Source organism: Neophocaena asiaeorientalis, unplaced genomic scaffold, assembly GCF_003031525.2.
Source record: "Neophocaena asiaeorientalis asiaeorientalis breed wild unplaced genomic scaffold, Neophocaena_asiaeorientalis_V1.1 scaffold4, whole genome shotgun sequence".
Lineage (NCBI taxonomy): Eukaryota > Metazoa > Chordata > Mammalia > Artiodactyla > Phocoenidae > Neophocaena > Neophocaena asiaeorientalis.
Genome location: NW_020173682.1, coordinates 2352843 through 2370232, shown reverse-complemented (window position 1 = coordinate 2370232; position 17390 = coordinate 2352843). Strand labels below are relative to the sequence as shown.

Sequence of the window (17390 nt, the reverse complement as noted above, 5' to 3'; positions counted from 1 at the left end):
CCAGGGGCACTTTCCAGGTAGCGAAATAGGCTTTCTGTCTAAAGGCAGTTTCTGGATCTCAGCACAGAGAAGCTGATCCCAGGAAGATGGTGGTGATCTTACTGAAACTGAGGGGACAGAAATCAGAATTCCGGCAGGCTGTGGGAGCTAGAATTTGCAGGACAGAGTAGAGGAGCTATATGAAGAAAGAGTGCTAGATACCTGCATGGGGTCCACTGAGGTCTGCTGCCCACCAGGCTGGACAAAAAGTGACTGAGAGCTCTACTTTGAAGGGTTCCCAAAACTCACACAGCTGCCAGAGCTCATACCAAAGTGGACAGTCCTTGCAGCAGAGCGTTTAGGCCTTGGTGATGGGGCTACACCATCCCAAAAGACTATCCTAAATCCATCCAATAACAGCTTAAAAAACAAGCCACAGAAGAATAAAATTGATCCAGGCCTAACCTCTAACAGAATCAAGTCCAATATTCTTTAACAGGAGTATGACAAAACCTGGCATTCAACAATATAAAATTCATAATACTAAGCATTCAATCAAAAATTACCAGATGTGACACGAAGCAGGAAGAAGTGACACTTAACTAGGAGAAAACTCAGTCAAATGAAAATGTGGAAATTATATAAGCTATTTTAAGTATGATCAAGGATGTACAAGGAATCATCAACATAGCAAAGGAAAGAAGTGGTATACAAAAAAGAACCCAATAAAACTTCCAGAGAAGAAAAATATATAAAATTAACTAATTAACTAATTGGATGAAATTAACCTGATAGAAACGGAAGGACGTATCTAATAAGGGATTAATATCCAGAATATATAATGGGGTCCTACCTCTCAACAACAAAAAAATGATAATCCAATTCAAAAATGGGCAAAAGACTCAAAACAGACATTTCTCCAAAGAAGATATATAAATGGCCAGAAAGCACATGAAAAACCGCTCAGCATCATTAGGGAGCTGCACATGAAATCACAGTGAGACACGATTTCACATTAAAAAGGAAGAGGCAACCAGCCGGGGATGTGGGGAAATGGTAACCCTTACGCACAGCGGTGCCCACGGCGATGCGAAACGAAACAACGTAGCGACTGTGGACAAGTCTGACAGCTTCTCACAAAGTCAGACATAAAACTGCCCCGTGACACAGGAACTCCACCACTATGTGCTGAATACGCACATAAAAGAACTGAAAGCAGGGATTGAAGCAGACATCTGTACATCCATGCTCAGAGCAGCATTATTCACAACAGCCAAATCACCAACAGACAAACGGATTAACAAAATACAATGGAATACTATTCAGCCTAAAAGAACGAAATTCTGACACATGCTACATGGATGGACCTTGAAGACATACTTAATGAAATAAGCCAGACACAAAAGGAGAAATATTATACGGTTCCACTTATACGTGGTACTCAAAACAGGCGAATTCATGGAGATACAAGTAGAATAGAAGTCACCAGTGGCTAAGAGAAGGGGGAAATGGACAGTTACTATTTAACTGCAGACATACAGAGCTTCCACTTGGGATGGAAGTTTAGGAAATGGACAGTTGGACACACACATACAAAAGAAAAAACAGTATCAAGTGATCTGAACAACACTGAGCCCTGGGAAAATTGGCCAGTAAGAATAATTGTCCTAAAAAATTTCTTTAAGAATTGAAAATGCAATTACTAATGATAAACAGAAAAAAAGTCATTTTTAATAGGGAGATATTAGAATAAAAAATAAAATTTCTGTTTCTAAGGCTGTTTCACTGCCTGTTGGGAAGCTTTCCACCTAAAGAGCATGGAAAAAAGAGGGGGAAAATTGTATTTATGGCATACCTATTATATGTCAAGCATTCAACTCACGATTCTGCAGCTCTTATTCTACTGATTTTGTATTAAAAGTGTCTAAAAGCATCATCATTAGACTGAAGAAATAATATAACATTATTTAGATTCTGCCTTTTTTACAGTTGGACTTATTTTAGGAGCCAGAATCTGTGACCTCGTGCTAATTTTTGCAGTTGTGAAAAGCATGTTGACAAATACAAAATTATCATTTCAAAGCACTGGCAGAGGCCAAATTATCTAAATACCGAAATTCAAATCATTTAAAAATAATGATCCAAAGATAATTCAGCTCAGTGAATAAAACATTTTAGAAAATAATCCTCAATACTTGCTTTACCACCAAATTTTAAGTGAAATTTCTGATGTATTGTTCATAAACCACACTTTTGTTTTTTTTTAAAGAAAGAAATCTAAACTGTGGTGACTTTTGGAAAAGAGGATGGAGAAAGGGGCTTTGAAATGGAACTTTTTACTTTTTATTTCACTAATTTCTATACTGTTGAAATGTTTAACCACAGCCAATTTTAAAAACCAAGGCAAGGACATGTCTGGAACCAAAGCAAAGTTGGCTATTGCGTCCATAAAAAGGATAATGCCCGAAAAAGCCAACTAGAATGTTTATAAGTCCTGACAAACACTTTATGTATGCCAACAAAGCAATATCTTTTTAGGTATAATAAGTTTAAAAAAAAAAATCCCTTCAGAACTGAGTATAAAACTGGTGCTATTGAACAACAGAAGCGACCCACAAAAATCCAGTATTTAACGACCTCATTCTGTTCCGTGTTTTTTTTCAATTCAGCTTTTCAGTATTTCCACAAAACGATAAGTAAAATACAGCAGTGAAAGTATATTTATATACATTTCATTATAAATCTTACAATTCAACAAAAAATTATAGCTAAAATATTCTTTTTAAAAAGGTTTAAGAGTTATAATTTAAAGTAGGTGTCCTATGGCTATTATCCTCTCAATGACAAACGAAAATGGACTACAAATACAGTGTCTGTATAATTTATCATCTATACGAGTGCCCCTTTGAGAGTGAAAGGGGGTGCTAACCAGGCGTAATACAAGAACAGCAGGCATAGAGTGAAACTATCCAAGGGAAATTGGAAGCATGGTCAGCCCAGCCAAAACTATGTTCATCCAAACATTATCCTTTTATGCATAGATCTCGAACACGTAGTTAATACAAGAGAAAAAAAGGCAGTACTTCCATCTAGTTGTCGCTTCTACTGTCTTTTCCTTGACTCCTAGACCAGACAAGAAAACAGGCTTTTCATGAATGGACACAGCTGCCTCAGCATATGTCAGCTCTGATGAACTAAAGCATCAAAGTCCGTTTCATTATTCAGAACATTACTCCAGGCCACCTCAATACACTGTACTGTGGGCTTCCACGGAAAGAAAGCTTTTGGAGGGGGCTCTACTCCACTAGACCCTCTCACTCCAGCTCCCCTCTCTCCACACCACTCTCCATCTTTCAGGTTCTATGTCTTCAACATGGCCGATGCTCAAGAAGTCATTGAACTAAATGGGAAAGACACGAATTTTCACTGTTGTACAATAATTAGTATTTAGAATAACTGAATAATCGTCATTATAAAGCTACCAACTTCTGCATCTTCCACTGAGTTTGCTTTCTATGTGGAAAATGTACATGCACTCGCAAAATCTATTTCTGAAAAATTACGTGATGAGGGGAAAATGCATAGTAAGGAGTGCTGGGAGGAGCATAGGATGTGAGGAATGGGACTGTTGATACATACTAATGAAGCATTTTGTAAAATTACCTGCTAAGATAAAATCTGCATGTGCATTTAGAGGAGTCTACCAACAGTTTCCACCACCAACCTTTTGTAAAGGGTAGTCAAATCCTGATCTCTCTCAAAACCCTTCCCAAAACTCCATTTTGGTATTTTAAAACATTTTGTAAGACTCATCCTCTCTCTGCCTTATCTTGAGATTGGAAAACAAAAAGATAGGAGAGGTCAAGGATACAGCCAAGAACAAGGAAAGAACTCTCTCTCACCCTTCCCAGTTTTCCAACCCCAAAATAACTCTCTTAACTTACTATGTGATAAATGACCATACCACAAATCACACCACTGTAAAATGTAATGGAATTGTACTGTTTCCTGAGTTTCCAAAGTAAGGATAATAAGGCAAAAATGGCAGTTAATCAATTTTCTTTGATTAGGGAGTTACTGTTGCAGAACATATTCTGCCATCTCTCAAATATGCTCAATACAGGCAATTTCTCCTCAATTACTGAAGCAAAACTGTTATGTTGAGCACCAGGTGAAGAAGATGGCTTGTATATTCAGGGCCATGTTGTTTAAAACATGTATACTCTGAGCAAGAGTCATACTCAGTGCAGGGAGATATACACACTCTGTAAGAGAAAGGGGAACTGGAATTTAAGACAGCACGTAGAGCTCACTAAATGGACAGAAGAACAAGTTTTGAAGAAAAATAAAATTGAGGGGGCTGCAAAAGAATACAGTTAAATTCAGTAAATTAAACATGCATAGGATGTAGCTCAGATCTAGAGTTAAGAGGACCAAAGAAAACTAAAACTAATTTTGCATTCCTACAGTTCTCTTTTCAAAGAAAAATGAAATTTCAAATCTCTTTGAATAGCCCTGAGTACATTTCCAAAACTGTCACCACATTATTTACAAATGTCTATCTACTTGTAGGTATGTTGTTGTACAGTATGACAGATAAATAGCTCAGCATTCATCTCTAGTCACCAGTTAGTGAGATTACCTGAAAAGGTCTTTCTATTAATATATAAGGAGAAAGCCAAAAATATTCAATGATTTAGTTGGATAAAGGAGTCAAAATTTGTGAGATCTTATGCTTTGTATAAGTTTTTAAAAGTCTCTTATTTAAAAATATGTCTCATCTCTACATCTTAATTGAAAAGTACTTTTGTATTATAAAGATAACAGGTTAAACTGTGATGAGATTTTATACGCTTGAGGAAATTATTACCATTGAAAAGGCAGTGAATTAAAATACTACTTATTGCACCTATTACTAAACCAATGATTTTAGATCAATCAACTTTTCAAAAAGAGGGTACCACCTCTTTATTATCCCCCTCACAGGGCCTGACAGAAGAACAATAGAACATTTTCTTTAAAGTATTGTAAATATAAAAGAAAAGCAATATAAAAAAAAAGTAACAGAAATAACAGTGTATAGCACAGTTCATGAATGTGCTCGCACGGTTAACCTCTCCTCACCTGTGAGGCAGGACTGAAAAGGTACAAAGATACTAACAGTATGTTTCTAAATAGGGGCAGAAAAATTCTTGCAGCGTAAGACTATCTGGCGTACCACATCTCTAGTCCCCACCTAATCAATGTCAGTAGTAACCTCCTGTCATTGTGACAACCAAAACCATCCCTAAACCACCACTGGGCTGAGACCTACTGCTAGACAAAAGCAGCACTGTGATTCAGTAGAAAAAGATTTGAGGCTTGACAGACCTCATCTGTAAAAGGGGACTTTAATGCTTCCTGTTCAGTATGTTATTACATTACTCCCAGAATCATGCCAGGGACTTAGAGATGCTCAATGTTAGTTCTAGAAAGCACAAACATATTCTTCTACCAAGTTACTTTTACAACATTAGCTTTCAAAGCTATTTTAGAGTGATTTAAACTTTACATTTTCTTTTTACATGCTATAAAAAGTGCTTTACTACAACTCACAATTCAGGGATATATGTATAACTGTATTGTGGAGTGGGGAGGGGATATGTGTCTGCATAACTTTTATAGGTCTTAGTACCCAGCAGGCACACACTAAAAGATATGGGACCTCAAATCTTTGTTGAACAAAGTAAAAAAAAAATTTTAATTAACAGAGAATATAAACCCTCCTTGAACACTAAAGGGAGTCTAATATAGGGCGTGGCTTTCAAAAGCAAAAAGGCATTACATTAACTATAAAATAAACTTAATATTATAAAATGCGAAAGAAATCAGAACTGAAATGAATAACTGTATATTCAATGGCATATTCAAAGTGCATATTTGATTCATAATATAAATTACATAAAACACAGTCTACAGAGCACAAGGGGGGAAAAGGGCAAAACACTGAATACAAATACCAAATTCTGATTCTGAGCTTGTTAAATAGGTATTTCTTATGAGACAGCTGATGGAACATGAATATAGTCTACAAATTATGTTATTTGGCTATTTAAAGAACAAGTTCACGTGCCCGAAGGACTTCATCAGAAAAGGAGGTAAACTTCTACATACTAAATATTGAGGGTTAATGGAAGTATAGATAACAGTCACTGAATACTTAAATTTAGTATGATATTTTGAGTTTCCCAGATCATATAAAACTGGAGTATATTTCAGTGAAACAGAACACAATGTAATATAACATATGGGAGAGAGAGGAATCACTAAAAACAATAAAATTGGTATGTCTTGACTCATAATTTAAAAAAAATTTTTTTAAATAATTATTTATTTTTTGGCTGCATCGGGTCTCAGCTGTAGCACGAGGGATCTTTCACTGTGGCACGTGGGCTCTTCGTTGCAGTGCACAGGCTTCTGAAAAGGCTATACATACTATATGATCCTAATTCTATGACATTTTGGAAAAGGCGAAATTATAGAAATAGAAAAAAAAAAAAGAAATGAATGGTTGTCAGGGGTTCAGAGAGAGAAAGGAGAGGGATGAATTGGGGGAGTGCAGGACATTTTAAGGATGGTGAAACTACTCTGTGCGATACTGTAATAATGGATAAGTCATTATGGGCTGGTCAAAACCCATAAAACTGTATAATATAGAGTGAGTCAATGTAAACTATAGACTTTAGTTAATAATAATGTATCAATATTGGTCCATTACTTGTAGCATATACCACACTAATGCAAGATGTTAATAATAGGGGAAACTGCATATAAGGGTGGGAGTGGGTTATGGAATTCTTCGTACTATCTGCTCAATTTTTTTCTAAACCGAAAATTGTATTAAAAAAAAAGTCTATTAATTATAAAACAAAAAATGAAACCATAAAGAAAACATGAGATAATTCTACTAAAACCCTGGAGAAGGCAAGTCTCATATAACTCAAAATTCTAAACACCGTAAGACTGATAAATTCAGCTATATAAAAATCAAAATTTTCTAAATGGAAAAAGCAACAAAACAAAGTCAAAAGAATAATGGAAGGAGTTCCCTGGCGGTCCAGTGGTTAGGACTTGGCGCTTTCACTGCCAGGGCCTGGATTCGATCCCTGGTCGGGAACTAAGATCCCACAAGCTGTGTGGCGCAGCCAAAACAACAAAAAACAATGGAAAAATATACGCAATTCATAAAACAGACAAGATATGTCCCTAACACATCAAGGACTCCTAGAAATGAGGAAAGGATAGATACAGACAGTTCACAGAAAAGGAAGCACAAACAGCTCTTAAATACAGAAAAAGATGTTCATCCCAGAAAACGGTAAGAATGTACCTTTGACTCTGGAAGACCACCCACCTCAAGCCTCTTCACCTTTATGGAAAGGGGTCAAAGGGAGCCCCGACCACTCCTTCCCAGGACTCCAAGGTTCCTTCTGCAGAAGTCAAGACCAAGTCTTGGGCACCCAACTTTCTCTACGATCCAATAATTGAGAACTTGAGAACATATGCCTGTTATTCTTGTTTAGACAAGTCCCTGCAAGAAGCTCCAGACTATCCTCTCCATCATTAAACAGCTCTGTATATCCATTATTCCCCAGCTTCTGCAATCTTTCCACTGGACCCTCTAGAAGTCACAGCCCATGATCAACAAAAGGCCTTACCGCTGGTCCTTTTGCTCTACAGAAAACTGGCTCTCCAAGGAAGATAACACTTCTCCTGCAGCCACCTCAAGTGGTAGCTTTCGGTCTTCCCACGGCTCTTGAAGGGTCCTCTTCGCTCCCTTTGCTACTTCAAAACCACTCTCCCTCCCTCTTTCCTAAAACAGCCCAGTTCAGATCTTCTCATTTAAAAAACCTCACTGCCCCCTCATCTTTCAATGATTTTAACTCCTGGCTCACTGCCACTCTCTCTAATGTTACTTCTGTCTTAACGGAAGTGATGCTTCCAACACCATTGGCTTTTTGACTCCACCCTTTTAATAACCGTCAAGGTCTACAAACTCCATTTCAAGGATTCCAACTATCATCTTCCATTTCTCTAACCCACTCACTCTCTTTATACCCACCTCTGTGCTTGCTCAGGGCGACTCACCTCTGCTCCAGCTAGCCCGTACCTTTCAAGTTCTTAGAAAGCGCCAAGTGTCCTCTACCCTGCAGCATTCACGTGAAAGCTGTTCCCTCTGCCTGGGACCTCTGCTTGCAGCTCTTTGCTTCTTCTCAACTTTAAAATCATAGTGTAAATGTTATCCCTCACGCCTGTGCCTCCCTGAAAAACCTAAGTAGGTCTCCCTTTTATTCTCCACTGAAGCCCTCTGCTCACTATCTTCTTAGACCATTACCTGTTTACTTCTATCTTCCACTGGCAAACTGTTACCATAGCTGATGACAAAGGCTGTACCTGCTTTATTCAGCACTCCAGACCCAAAGTATGATACCCCGCCAGTATTCACTGTTTGTCAAATAAAAGAAAAAACGACTGATACAAAAAGAATGAAATGAACTGAAGTAATTCTGTGACATTAAGAAAGTGAAAGAGAGCAGGAAATCAAGATCACGCTTTACAAAAAAGCCTTTAATTTTATTCCTGCTATAACTCTTCTCCTCATTTAAATTACATTTTAAAAAATCCTAAATATGAATCAGATTGTCATTTGTTAACTAGAAAAAACTAGAGTACCTACAGCTGTTGTGATGATTAAATAAAATGTTTATACGGCACTTAAACAAGAGCCGGCAGATAATAAGCAGTCAGTAAATGCTGGCTATTATCCTTAACAGACACTGAAAAGACTTTCAAGCCTAAGGCCGGTAAATGGAGGTTATGATTATTACAAGACATATGTTGGAAGAAATCTGTTTCTAGAACTGATGCTGCCCTTCCAACCTGAAGAAGTCTAGGTCACAGATTACTTTTCCCTTAAAAAATCAGTACATATTCTATCAACCTCCAGCTAAAGGTCAGAAGTAGTCAAAGCCCGGGTCCAGGACAAGACAACATAAAGCCAATGAAAAATATTTTTAACAAACTCTTTCCCAAAAGCTTATATTTATATTTTTCACAAAATATCAGTAATGACTATCATTTTCTCCTTCCAATTCTGTTCAAATAAATCAAAGACTTACTATCCAAATAGATCCCTTACCCAAGTAAAGAAAAAAGTTTATCACACTGTCCACTCTCAGTCAACTATATTTTTGTCTAAAGCTAAACAAAGACAGTTAAGACATAAAATAATAGCACAAATTAATCTGGATGTCAATTACAGAGTTTTAACTTTAACTTTTTATTGTGGATAATCAACACCCACCCTCACATCTATTTTTTTATATATGAAATTATAATCAAATCAATCAAAACTAATAGACAAAAGCTATTTATTATGGGAAGCTATGTATTATGTTAAAGAAAACTGCTACTATTATTCTGAAAGTTCTCTTGATTCTGAACAGAGACTTTTCAGTCCATCATATGACATCACTGGCTAAGTTGTTTTCAGTACTTAGACATTGGAACTGCACACTAAAAATCACGTGAATATCTCTGGAAATCAGAAAAAAATTTTCAGAATTTTTAAGTCCAGCATATTCAAACATTTCAGGCTGACAGGATATATTAGGGAATTAAGTAATTACAAATGCAGAATAGTGTATAATATGCTTATTGTCTATTATGGCAGGGAAAAGATATTCGTATTTGTGTAAAGAAACACTGGAAAGGTACAAAAGAAACAAAAGTGGTTACCTATAGAGGATGGAGGAGGGAAACAGGAACAGAAGTTAGACTTGTCAATGTTCATCTTTTTAAACTGTTTTAAATTTTGAGCCATGTGAGTATCTATTTTTGAAACAAAAAAGTACATATTTCATAAGCATAAGTATTTCTTTAAATCAACAAACATAAATACACACGTATGTGTGGCTCAAACAGTACGTTTTTTTTAAAGAGGAAGAATTAAAGAGGGTTTTGCGAAATACTGCTGGAACCATGTTTCTGGGTCACAGTTCTCTGACCAAATGAAATTTCACAATAATTGGCTCTTCATTTCCCCTTAAAAATTGAGACTATTTCCCAAACAACCATAACTCCAAAACAGATGACTCGAAATAAAGAAAAGAAGGGAGGGAGGAAGGGAGGGAGGGAGGGAGGGAGGGAGGAAGGAAGGAAGGAATTCTTTAAAAAGGGCCCAAAAGGATTTTTAACTATTATTTTCTTAGGGAAGAAAGACTTTAATATGAGTTACTTTATGCACTAAATAATTCTACAATATATTGCTGGTTACAAATCATTTTGTTTAAAAAAGAATCTTACTGAAGTAGAAATGCTTTTCTTAAAGTTCCCTCAACTGTCCCTAAATCTGTCCTCTTAAATAGATCTGTACATTTTGTAAAATTACAGATTAATACCATATGGCAATGTTTTTTTTAAAAAAAAAAAACCTAGACTGTTGCCTAGTATACAAGTAACCTGATGAACTGCATTCCCGTCCATAACGTGCCTCTACTTCAACCTACCCTATCTACATTTGCCTCAGGAAAACTCATGTCCCCTTTTCCCTCTCACACCAATGACATGTCTGTCTTTTCTAAAGCACACCAGGTACCTAGAATACTTCACTGACAACCTACAATACTGGTTCAATATTCTCACGCTACCATCAGCAACCCATACTAAACATATGTATCTAGATTCCTAGACAACATAAACCAGATTTCCATGTTTTCCATATAACTAATTATGAAATGATTTTAAAAATTAAAACCAAACAGTAAGTGGTTACCAGGTTCTGGGGAAGGGGGAAGTAGTAAGTTGTTTAACAGGCAGAGCTCACTTGGGGATATGATGAAAAGATCTGGAGATGGACAGTGGTGATGATCCCACAACAATGTGGGAATGCCACAAACTTGGGTCAAAGAAAATGTTTTCATGTATAATAATGCACTTGCCTTTATAATAATGCAGTCATAAAATATTTTTATTACTTTTTTATGGAGAAAGGGAACCAGGAAGACAAAAGTGCTGACGGCCCATGAAAGTCAAAATGTGGCCCTGATGCTTATTTCCTACTATGAAATCATCAAGGTACAGCAAGAAAGTGAAAATAATGAAAATACAACTGGGTATGAATCTAAAACATTATTTTTAAAGAGAAATCACACACATAAGCAAATTTTGTGGGTTTGATTTTTTTAAACCCTAGTAATATTAGAATGGCATCTCAATTATTACACAATCCTTTTCAAACAATTCTTTATTAATAAGAGCTATAAAGAGATATCACATTTCCATAAACAAACAAATAAATCCTTGGAAATTAACTTAATGAGAATTTAAAGGAACTAGAGAGCAAGTATTAAGGAAGAAAAAATAAGTGAAAAAGAAAAAAGGAAAAGAAGGGAAGAGGAAAGGAAAAAATATTGATTAAAAACAAACAGAGGGCTTCCCCGGTGGCTCAGGGGTTGGAAGTCCGCCTGCCGATGCAGGGGACGCGGGTTCGTGCCCCGGTCTGGGAGGATCCCACGTGCCGTGGAGCGGCTGGGCCCGTGAGCCATGGCCGCTGAGCCTGCGCGCCCGGAGCCTGTGCTCTACGGCGGGAGAGGCCACAGCAGTGAGGGGCCTGCATACCGCAAAAAAAAAAAACCAGAACTACCTCTCATTATTTAAATTAGCAAAGCTGAAAACACTTCCTAAGTAAATTCATAGATTTAGCATAATGTCAATTTAAATCTCCAAAGTATAATGAAATACTAAGGAAAAATACTGAGAGAGAATATGTTGTCTAAAGTAAATTTGAAAAAATTAAAGAATGAGTATGTATCTAAACCTACTGATACTAGATAACAACTAAAAGCAAATGGAAAACAATTACTTAAAGCTATAAATTAGTACATTTTAAGTACGCAAGGACAACATGGATGGAACCTTGAAGGCATTATGCTAAGTGAAATCAGTCAGACAGAGAAAGACAAATACTATATGATCTCACTTATATATGGAATCTAATAAAATCAAACTCACAGAAACAGAGAACAGACTGGCGGTTGTCAGACGGGCAGAGGGGTGGGCAAAATGAATAAAATGGGTCAAAAGGTACAAACTTCCAGTTATACGTAAGTTCTGAGGCTGTAATGTACAGCATGGAGAGTACAGTTACAATACTTTGCTGCACATTTGAAAGTTGCTGAGAGAGTAGATCTGGACAGTTCTCATCACAGGAAAAGACAGGAAAAAAATAACAGATTATCATTTCTAGTATAATAATGTTAACATGAAGAAAAACAAATTGATCTCTTTAAATCTCCATGACACATCATACAGGATTTTTAGGTGGGTTACAACTTTATTTTTTAACTAGAAAAATATGGAATATTTCTAGTAATGAAAGGGAGTTTGTCCTTTCATTTCAAGCAATTAATCAAATTATTATAAAAAGTATCTACAAAATGAAGACTACCAAACTAAAGATAAAAAGAAAACTGATGGAGTGAAAAGAGAGAGGAGGGACTTTGCAACTGGAATGCTAGATAAAAGTTTTATCTCCAAAATACACAGGGATGGAGCTAGGTCGATACCTAGTCCTCAACAGACAAACTGTCACAAAATATCATTTTAATCAAAAAGAGGCAGGTTTGACATAAATACACTACTATGTATAAAACTGATAGCTAGTGGGAACCTGCAGTATAGCACAGGAAGCTCAGGTCGGTGCTTTGTGATGACCTAGATGGGCAGGATGGGAGGGGATATATGTATACATATAGCTGATTCACTTCGTTGTACAGCAGAAACTAACACAACATTGTAAAGCCATTAAAAAAAAAAACAAAGAGGCAGAGGTGTACCCACTTAACCATGCACCAGATACTATTATAAACACTTTATATATATTAACTAATCTAACACTCACAACAAGCCCCCTATAAAAAGATACTATTTTTATTCTCTTGTAGCAAACTAGAAAAGAAAGTTACTATTTACCCACCAGTGACACAGCTAAGCAGTCAGAGCCAGGATCTGAACCCAGGCAGTCTCACTCCAGAGGCCATGCTCTCAGCCACTAAGCTATTTGCTTTCCTCCTCACAACAAAAATTCATAGACCTTTCATCCTACAAATCTAAGTCTACTAGATGTATATAAATTACTATTATACAAGGCAAAACACAAATAAGATTGGTTTTGATAGAGTGTTTTGAGGATTCAGGTTTTCGATAATGATTTTCAGTACTAGGGATAAGGAAGGCCTTTGTGGAAGAAATAATATCCATAGTGGGTCTGGAAGGATATGAGACACAGAGATAGGAGATGGGAGAAGAGAATATTCGACACTGAAGGAACACAATGACCAAAAGCATTACAATAAAGCAGAAAAGCACTGGCAGCTCAAATATTTGAGTTGAAAAGATCAGTAACTACAAAAGAAGTAAATGAAAAATAAATGATTCAGAGGCCTAAGGAGGTTACTAGGCTTAACTCATTATGGAAGACAGGGGAGTAACATGGTCAGAGTTGTCATCTGGCCACCGGCTATAAGAACTGGATAGAAAAGAGATGGAAACAGAAGGAAATGCCAGAAGGTTAATTCACTAGGCTAGGCGTGGTTAAGGATGGCTCAAGTAAAGTGGGGCCAATAGACGTAGAGAAGAAGGAACAGACACATAACACACAGTAACTACTCAAACATCAACTAAATTAAGGAACTAACCAGGCCGGAAAGGATGCAAAGACAAGAAAGGGGATGGTCGAGGCCATAATCTTCGGAACCTGCCAGAGGGAGCACATTACGTACTAAAAAGGGCTTGAGTGACGGGGTGGAAAGGACTTAAACTGCCCCACCTGGTTTGACCAATGTTCAAGGACTTAACTAAGGAGACTCTATGACATCAATATCGTGAGAGATATTATGGAGGCGTGCTGACAGAATTTAGTAAAAAGCTAAATGCAGAGGAGAGTCTGAGGCTTTAGGTGTGAATGAAAGAATAACCTTGTCATTAACAGAGACAGGGGACAAAGGAGGGAATGTAGGTTTAAAGCAAAAGGAGACATGAGCTCAGGATTCTAGATGTGAGGCCGCGGCTTATGTAGTGTGATGTTCAGAAATTATGCTGCATCCGCAATATTAGTGCTTGAGTTAGGGATTCAGAGCTAAAACTACAGATGTCACATAAAGAAATGTGAAAGCTGGGAGATTTCAAAAGAAAAAGTATCAGGTAAAAAAATGGATCAAAGAAAGTTTAAGGAACTATCTCTATTTAGAAGGGAAGGAAGAAGAGCCAGAGAAGGCACCATCAGAGTTAAAATTACCACCAGAAGAATCAAGCAGAATCCAGCAGTGCTCCCAAACATTCTCCACATGAAAGTACGTAAATAAAACAATATTTGTGTGGCACAAAGGGGTAAATGTGGCTACTAATAACTGGACGTTATTAGCCCAAGAATGAAGGAAACCATTACTCTGTACATCAGTACATCCCTTTGCGGCACTGATGAGAAAGCCCTGTAGTACCAAAAAGTCTGTATGCCAGAAAGTTTACAATTCTATTTCCCTAAAACTGTCTCTCTTTCAACAGTCACTGATTAGTTGGGTCGAATGGGCACATGTGACAGAGAAGAAAAGAACACAGAAATAACCAAAAAACTTGGTAATTGAGAAATCACTGATGACTTTAAAAATCAGCGGGAATGAAAACAACCTAAATATCCATCAACAGATGAATGGATAGAGAAGATTTGGGGAATACACACACACACACACACACACACACACACATATATAATATTCCATTGGATATATATATCCATTGTGTGTGTGTACACACACACACACACACACACACACACACACAATGGAACACCACTCAGCCATAAAAAAGAATGAAATAACACCATTTGCGGCAACATGGATGGACCTAGAGATTATCATACTAAGCGAAGTCAGAAAGAGAAAGACAAATATCATACAATATCACTTATATGTGGAATCTAAAATACAACACTAATTAACATATCTACGAAACAGAAACAGACTCATAGACATAGAGCACAGACTTGAGGTTGCCAAGGGTGGGTGGGGGGAGGGAAGGACTAGGAGTTAGGGATGAGCAGATGTAAACTATTACATAGAGAATGGATAAGCAACAAGGTCCTCCTGTAGAACACAGGGAACTATAGTCAATACCCTGTGATAAACCACAATGGCAAAGAATATGAAAAAGAATATATGTATAACTGAATCACTTTGCTGTACAGCAAGAATTAACACAACACTGTAAATCAACTATACTTCAATAAAATTTTTTTGAAAAATCAGTGGGAAAAGTTAGATTTCAGAAGGCAATTATGGACAAGGGAGAATAATTAAAGTATCAACATTGTTACCAGTCATGTTGTCCCTCCTGGTTACAGGGAGTAACCTAAATGGGATGATTCCTCAAATCTCACTAGCAAAAACATTCTCTTTTTAAACTAAATTGTGATTGTAGTATGCTTTACCTTCTAACTCTTGTTTCATTCATGTTAATAAACAGGAAGAATAAATAAAAATCCTTCGAAACTTTGCAACACTTACCCAGTGCGAGACTGACCGACTTTATCACAAATATCCAAAATGAGGCCCCAATCCTCAGCAGTATTCATCTCACTGGTTGCTTTCTCTGTATATTATAAAAAGAAATCGCAGACACATTATTTTTTTAAAATCTTTAAGAGGTAAATAATCGCATTCAAATTACCAAATTGTAGTATAATCAAATATCAACAAATCACAATAGTTGTCAACACCTGGTTAATGACATATTTAAGTCCATCTTTAAAAGGAGGTAGGGCACCTTTATTACCTATCATAATTATTTTCCCCATTTATACTTCATTTGTTTGTTACTTAGTATCAAAAAAAAATAGGCCACTGATTTTTTGTTATAAAAATACACCCGCAGGCGCACACACACACGCGTGCGTACAAATCTATCCCTTTCTGCACACAGAAAGACTAAAATAAGGAATACTTTCATTCAAAGAATTCTTAGCTTTACTCGCCAGCAAAAGAGTATGACTAGGCACAGATCTCTATCAAAATGTTTCAGGTAATTAAATTAATTAACTGTCTAGTTTTGCTGATTCTGTTGTTGTGGGGGGGCAGGGGCAGTGCTGAGCAAAAGAAAACCAAGCTTCAACTGAATATTTTCCCTTAAATAAAAAATTGACAAGTTGAAAACAACAACAGAGGTATGGCAGATTGAACCAAATCACCTAATTTATATCCCTTTCTTAATTACAATAAAGGGACTTTTTTCTTCTTTAACACAAACACACAAGGATAAGGAAAACATGAGAAGCAATAACAGCAACAATATCTCAAAAGCTATAGGACAACATTGATACATGGTAAACTATTTAGAAGACCCAAGAAAGGTGAATCCTGTATTGGCAGTAAGAAAAAAAAAGCTTAAGAACCAGCTCGGTGCTTTGGGACAACCTAGAGGGGTGGGATAGGGAGGGTGGGAGGGAGGCTCAAGATGGAGGGGATATGGGGATATATGTATGCATATGGCTGATTCACTCTAACACAGTATTGTAAAGCAATTATACTCCAGTAAAGATCTATTAAATAAATAAATATTAAAAAATAAAAAAAGAACCAGTCTGTTGAATCCTCAGAAAATTCAAGTACTCATAGCAGAAAGAATGTCTGCAATTGAGAATGAAGAAGAAAAAGAGGACCTCCAAGTTAGCAAAATCAGTTAATGCTGTTTGAAATGTAGGTAGTCCCTACTTTGCTTCCTTACAGGCTCTAGCAATCACCTCTCCCCCTCGGAGCAAATGAGTGATGGTTTACTTTCTGCAGGTAAAGCAAATTTCTTTTCTAGACAAGGAGATACCAGGTATAGTTGAGACTTAGGCACCAAAAATAAGCAATTACTTCCGTTTTCCAGTCCAGCATGTAAGGAACTTGGAAGTATTCACTTCATCCTAACAAGTAAAACAGTAAACAAAGTGAAGAGTCAACAACTCTTCTTAGATGCCTCAGAAGTGAGGTCACAGGGCAAACTGCTGCCCCCAAAATGAGACAAATAGATAGGTGGATACACAGAATCACAACTTAACAGAGCAGAAGCCCCTGAGCAGAAACATCTCCAGGAACCAGTACCAGGGCACAAAAATCTAAACTGAAACTGACGAACTGCCAGAGGAGAAGTGTGCTCAAGTCGGAGACTTAAAACTCCAGAGAAGCCTAGGCTTAGGGGAGCCCCCACACTTTTGTGAGCTTTTTTTTAAAATAAATTTATTTGTTTTATTCTAAAATGAGACAAATAGATAGGTGGATACACAGAATCACAACTTAACAGAGCAGAAGCCCCTGAGCAGAAACATCTCCAGGAAC

At 36.9% G+C, this 17390-nt stretch overlaps 1 protein-coding gene across 2 annotated transcripts in view; it reads right to left on the bottom strand.

Moving 5' to 3' along the window:
• STAM (signal transducing adaptor molecule) overlaps nt 1–17390 on the bottom strand; it is a 67915-nt gene that overhangs the window by 35686 nt on the left and 14839 nt on the right. Inside the window, exon 2 of one of the 2 annotated variants that reach the window (XM_024750102.1) lies at nt 15579–15663. In XM_024750102.1, coding sequence (XP_024605870.1) covers nt 15579–15663 — 85 coding nt within the window. Of the gene's footprint in view, nt 1–9756; nt 9835–15578; nt 15664–17390 lie in introns of those variants that run through there. The other variant, XM_024750103.1, reaches the window with a different exon arrangement.